Source organism: Anneissia japonica, unplaced genomic scaffold (genome assembly GCF_011630105.1).
Source record: "Anneissia japonica isolate Jap-2015-1 unplaced genomic scaffold, ASM1163010v1 scaffold287847_len925385_cov155, whole genome shotgun sequence".
NCBI classification, from domain to species: domain Eukaryota; kingdom Metazoa; phylum Echinodermata; class Crinoidea; order Comatulida; family Comatulidae; genus Anneissia; species Anneissia japonica.
The window spans coordinates 863,680-870,026 of NW_022731638.1; the positions used below are offsets into that span (position 1 = coordinate 863,680).

At 32.5% G+C, this 6,347-nt stretch overlaps 1 protein-coding gene across 4 annotated transcripts in view; it reads left to right on the forward strand.

Moving 5' to 3' along the window:
• The window catches only part of LOC117115474 (alpha-2,8-sialyltransferase 8E-like), a 52,168-nt gene that overhangs the window by 25,317 nt on the left and 20,504 nt on the right, over nt 1-6,347 (forward strand). For 3 of the 4 annotated variants that reach the window (XM_033259306.1, XM_033259301.1, XM_033259304.1), the window contains exon 2: nt 5,133-5,294. In XM_033259306.1, coding sequence (XP_033115197.1) covers nt 5,200-5,294 — 95 coding nt within the window. In that variant the 5' untranslated portion in view covers nt 5,133-5,199. Of the gene's footprint in view, nt 1-5,031; nt 5,295-6,347 lie in introns of those variants that run through there. The other variant, XM_033259302.1, reaches the window with a different exon arrangement.

Consider the following 6,347-nt stretch of genomic DNA (forward strand, 5'->3'; position numbering starts at 1 on the left):
TAGTATAGTGAAAAACAGGGCCCCCGTGACCATTTTCCGGGGACCAAGGTTTCTCTGCTGATTCGGCATCACTAGGGTATAAATAAAAAAATGAGCGGGGGTGAGCCTCCTGAAAAAGGGCGGAACATGTTTTTTGGCGGCCATTTTTAAATGGCCGCTAAAATCAAGAGAATGGCTCATAACTTTACTTCTACTCCATGAAAAAGGGTAAATATGGTGTCTAACTATATGTTATTAGGGTCACTGAATTCAATTAGACATGTTTCAAAAACCTAGGATGGCAGCCATTTTGAAATTCAAGATGGCTGCCATAGTAATCATTGAAAATCAAATATTCCAGTATAATTCCACTTCCTGTCGTTGAAAAATGGTAAATATGATGTCTACTCATATGTAATTAGGCTCTCTGAGTCCAATAAGAATAACTTCTATAAGCTAGGATGGCAGCTATTTTGAAATCCAAGATGGCCACCACATAAATTGTCAAAAATCAAATATTTTGGTATATAATTGCATTTCTCCTCGCTCAAAAATGTTAAATTTGGGGTCTAACCATATGTTATTCACATCTTTGAGTCTAATGAACATAGTTTCAAAAACTAAGCATGTCAGCCATTTTGAAATTCAAGATGGCTGCCGTAATAATCGTTGAATATCAAATATTCCAGTATATTTCTACTTCTTATCGTTGAAAAATGGTAAATTTGATGTATTCCCATATGTTATTGGGCTCTGCAAGTCCAATAAGCAGTTTCAATAAGCTATGGCAGCCATTTTAAAATTCAAGATGGCCGCCACAAAAATCGTCAAAAATCAAATATTTTAGTATATAATTGCACTTCTCCTCTATAAAAAATGTTAAATTTTGTGTTTAATCATATATGTTATTGAGCTCAATAGTCCAATGAGCATAGTTTCAGAAAGCTAGAATGTCAGCCATTTTGAAATTCAAGATGGCTGCCTTAATAATCGTTGAAAATCAAATATTTTAGTATAATTCCACTTCTTGTCCTTGAAAAATGGTAAATTTGATGTATTCTTATATATTATTGGGCTCTGCAAGACCAATAAGCATAGTTTCAATAAGCTAGAATGGCAGCCAATCTAAATTTTAAGATGGCCACCACAAAAATAGTCAAAAATCAAATATTTTGGTATATAATTGCACTTCACCTTGATAAAAAATGTTAAATAGGTGTCCAATCATGTATGTTTCTCAATAGAAATGGTAAATTTGGTGTCTAATGACTTGTTATGGGCAATCTGAGTCCAATTAACGTAGTTTTAAAAGGATGACAACTATACGTTTTTCCAATATGTCTGCCATTATTATGTACACATTTTACCTTACAAAATGCAAAAATAATAAATCTTTAGAAATACTACCACTTATATTATACAATAAAACATAAGCATTTGTTTGATGAACCTGTCTGTCTGTCTGTCTGTCTGGAATAAATCACAATTAGCTTCATACGTCATCATGCTCGGACGATTCATCGCTTGTTTCATCATCACTCTCATCGCTACTGTCACTATCATTTCGTTCTGGAACTTTAATATCACTGGGTAGGTTTGGCTCAGTACTTCTTTCGGCATAGCACTTTCCATTAATCAGTTTCCACCCACTTTTTGTTGGTTATTGATTGATTCTTAAGGAGAAGTTTAATTGATTGTATGATAGATAGTTGGCTCTTTTAATGTGCTGAAGTAGTGAATATTTGTCTGGTGCCAATCTTACAAGTGACTATCTCTTTTTGTAGGACTTCCACTTGGTTAGCCTTGCCTCTGTTGTGTTTTTGCTTTTGTTGTCGTTGTATATAAACTTTAAGACAAACTTAAGTAAGTTTTTCAAATGTTGAATTTGTCACAGCAATAGATTCTCTACAGGATTTCAACAGATTTGTTCTTCTTTGCTTTCTCAAACATTATTGTAAATCTTTTATTGAAAATCTTTGCCTTTTCCATGTCCAAAGAATGCAGAATTACTGTCACAGCCGGTCAAAACATGAAGTTGAATTATGATTTCTGCCATTTAATGCCTACACATATCCTTACAATTGACAAACATAGTTTCTTCTGACTTTCTATAGATCATTAGTTCTCCTGGCAACTTTTGTGCAACGTATGCAGCCGGAACATACACATCTGTATCCTCCGAGTCTATTACTACTGGTTTTGTAACTTTGCAGCTTGTTCTGAGATAGTAGTAAATAGTCAGTATCGATTTATCTGCTTCTGCCTGACTACAATTAAATTCTGGTATCTCACTATTATCTGCTAATCAACACAATTTTCTAAAGAGTACAACACTCAAATTCTTTCAACTTTATACTTCTTCTTGCTGGGGTTTCTTTAATAAATTCTTGTATTCTTGAATTGTTGTAATCGCTCTTCGGGATTTTTTTAAACTCTTTACTTGATAAAAACTGGTCCTGTAACTTCATGTGTGTATTAGGTATTTTCTGCCCATTTGATCGTCATTCTCTTTCTTCATATTTGATCGACTCTTCTTTACTGTATGGGTCATTAAGCTGATGCATTGTGATGTCTTTTAAATATAATATCTGTGCATTTGTTGACATAATTCTCCCGAGTAAACAAGGAACCATCTTCATTAAGCCTTTGTTCTTTATTAGGGATTGCCTTTCTGATGACCATGGCCATATCGATAATAACAGTGTATTCTGCAGAATTGGTTTTTGTATCCATACAGTGGACAAGTTTGGATTTCTGGCGTTTTCTAAATGTACCATTAGCATTGAATATGGTCAGAGATTTAGAGGTTACTCTCACCAAAGTTACAACTTTTGATCGACAAGTGGAATTATATACCAAATATTTTATTTTTGACGATTTTTGTGGCGGCCATCTTGAATTTCAAAATGGCTGACATGCTTGGTTTTTGAAACTATGTTCATTGGACTCAAAGATGTGAATAACATAAGATTAGACCCCAAATTTAACATTTTTGAGCGAGGAGAAATGCAATTATATACTAAAATATTTGATTTTTGACAATTTATGTGGTGGCCATCTTGGATTTCAAAATATTTGATTTTTAAAAATTACTATGGCAGCCATCTTGAATTTCAAAATGGCTGCCATCCTAGGTTTTTGAAACATGTCTAATTGAATTCAGTGACCCTAATAACATATAGTTAGACACCATATTTATCCTTTTTCATGGAGTAGAAGTAAAGTTATGAGCCATTCTCTTGATTTTAGCGGCCATTTTAAAAATGGCCGCCAAAAAACATGTTCCGCCCTTTTTCAGGAGGCTCACCCCCGCTCATTTTTTTATTTATACCCTAGTGATGCCGAATCAGCAGAGAAACCTTGGTCCCCGGAAAATGGTCACGGGGGCCCTGTTTTTCACTATACTACCTAGGCTGCACTGTGTAAGTATTAAACCTCGAGCAGGGCCCGGAGCAGGGAAAGAGTTGTTATGCCTCGACTAGGCCTATATATCTGTGTAGTCGAGTACTGTGGAATAAAGTAGAAAATAAGGCCTTATAAAAAAAATTACTTCATTACAAAACAATTTTAGGTGGGGAGGGGCGGTATTTTTTTTTTTTACATTATCATTATGCACTTTTTGTAAATTACGGTATCATTAATCAAATAAAATGTGTTAAAATTTATCATTTTTAATATGCCTACGATAAATATTACACCTAGTTGGTGAAATCATTGTTTTAATTCACTTAAAATAGGTCTATACCTATTCTGATTAGAATTTCCCGGACAATATTCTTTTTTTTTTAATTAAAAAAAAATTTCCGCCTCTAAATTTTTTTTTTTGCCTGAAAAATTAGGTGGGGGTGGTGACGCTAAACAAGTATATATTTTTTTGCCTAACCTTTAATGGTACTGATTTCTCAACCAAACTCAGTCTAGGAAAGCTAGGCTGGTGATAATAGGCCTATCTGGTATGGTACATCCTAATACCAGTACCTAATAAATAATTGTTATGTCATATGATGATCATTATCCTCGGCAGTAACTATACAAACATCCTATGATTTAATTTTGGATTTAAAATAACTGTAAAATAATTATTCTTTTTCATGCTGCGATAACATTTGCTGTGAATAATATTCATGACTTAGGTAAGAAAGTCACCGACCAACCACAATGTTACGATGACACATGACCCACATATCATGCACCTCTACTGGATTTACCCTTTCAGCCATCTTTAACTGCCAGACGATACCACAGTGTCTTTGCCACCTTGCCCCGATTGGGCATAGAATAAAAACCAACAAATGCTTAGGGTCCAATCGGGGGTTTTGCCAGGCCTATGCACTTGTTAAATATTTTTATTTATTTATAAATATTATTTGTTTGACCTGTATATTTGTATTTATTTTATTTTTATTATTAACATAATTGATTTTATGGGTTATTCAATGTAAAAAAATGAATAAGGCATACGGTAAGCATGCTATATTATGCCTAATTAGTCGTACTTTTATTCGAAATGATGTATAGTTACGCATGCGTGAAGCCGAGTTTGTGAGGGGGCTTCCTATAGTTTTCCTATTACATTAAATTCAATACATTTAATTTCAATTTATTTGAATCACTCAATGCATTCAAGTTAATAAATTAATAATATATAAAATTTCAAAAAAGAATTCAAGTGTATTTTGACTATTATACAGACATCAAAGAACAAATAATAAATAAAGTGTATTTTGCTTATGTGGATGCATCGAATATTCAGTGCATCTAAATTAACAAAACACAATACAAATTTACAAATACAAATTTAAAACTAAATCAGTAAAAGCAACCATTCATTCGTCTGTGTATGTATAACTACGCATGTGCCAAACCATTCCATCAGACGACGATCCCACAGGTTTTTATCAATAGTCGCTACGCTTTGTGGTTGCTTTTACCTGATATGCTTATAAAGGTGATTGCACGTTTTCAATCGAATAGGCCTATTGTCTACAGATTTGTGTCTGTCATTCGAATTATGTATAGACAGAGCGACCAGTAGCCGGTATTTGAGTAAGCATACTCGTTCCCAAGAAAGTGGATGAACTCTGAGGTTGTTCATTGTTATGCATGATACTGAAAAATATATAGCGGATTGTTTTATTTTCTTTTAAATCCAGGTATTCTGCAGACGAGTTTATAGCTGGAGAGTATAATGCTTCACCTTTGTAGTTCCTGTGAAAAGAAATGGTAAACCGACTCATATTCCGTTGGCTGAAGTATATTATCTTGCTGAACACCTTTATAGTACTAATTTTACTTTATTCGACCATTCGAAAACGGTGAGAGTTATATCTTTCATATTTTGTAATTAATTTATAAAAATGTTTTGTTGTTCGATGGATGTAGACTTGTTATCGATATCAAAAGTGTCATAGGCCTACGGACTTCCAGGCCTTATCATCAATCCGCTTTCGCCTTTTTAGCATACCGTTTCTGCAAAAATGCCTTATTATAATGTTTAATTCGATTTAGTATATACATTTATTCAACCAATAACCAATAAGAAACAATGACATAAAGTAAAATTATAAGCAACAAAGTATGAAAATATCTATACATTGTTTATATAAAAATAAAGACTGAAATTCTATATATAAATAATTACTTGAAAAAAGGGGTGTTACTGGTTTGGATCATGTAGTCCAGTCCGAAATGTAGCAATTTCAGAGGTTGCATTTTTTTTTGCTATATTTTTTTAAAAAATTGAATATGATGTAGAGTAGACATAGATAAATCAAGAAAGTATGTGCAACATTTTTTTTTAATACGTAAGGGGGGTTGCCAACAGTTTCAAAATGACCGCTAATTTTTCCTAAAATTGTCACTAATATTGTAAATTTATGTCATTAAAATTCAGTATTCAATTGAAAATCCACTCATAACAATGACAAGTTACAGTTAACTAAATATTGTACAAATTTTTGAGCTATAACAATCCCAAATGGCTGCCATTTTCCAATATTTTAGCTTTTTAACTTACGTATATTATTATAATAATAACCGATCTGTACTGTAAAACAAAAACGTGTGATAGAACTAGTTATATGCAATTGCCATATGCTGTTAATGGTTATTACCATAATATATATGTGTATATATATTTATATAATAAATATGTGTAATATATATATTTGTGTAGTCTTTTCGGAACGAAGAAAGTATTTGCTAAAGATGCCTCAACAGTGATGAAGAAAGTGATAATGAACATTAGCATATTATAAAATCACTGATGTAGGTAAATATAAGTAAATTACATTATGTAATATGGTTACATAATACTAACACACCCACACATTATATATAAATATGTATATATATATATATATATGTGT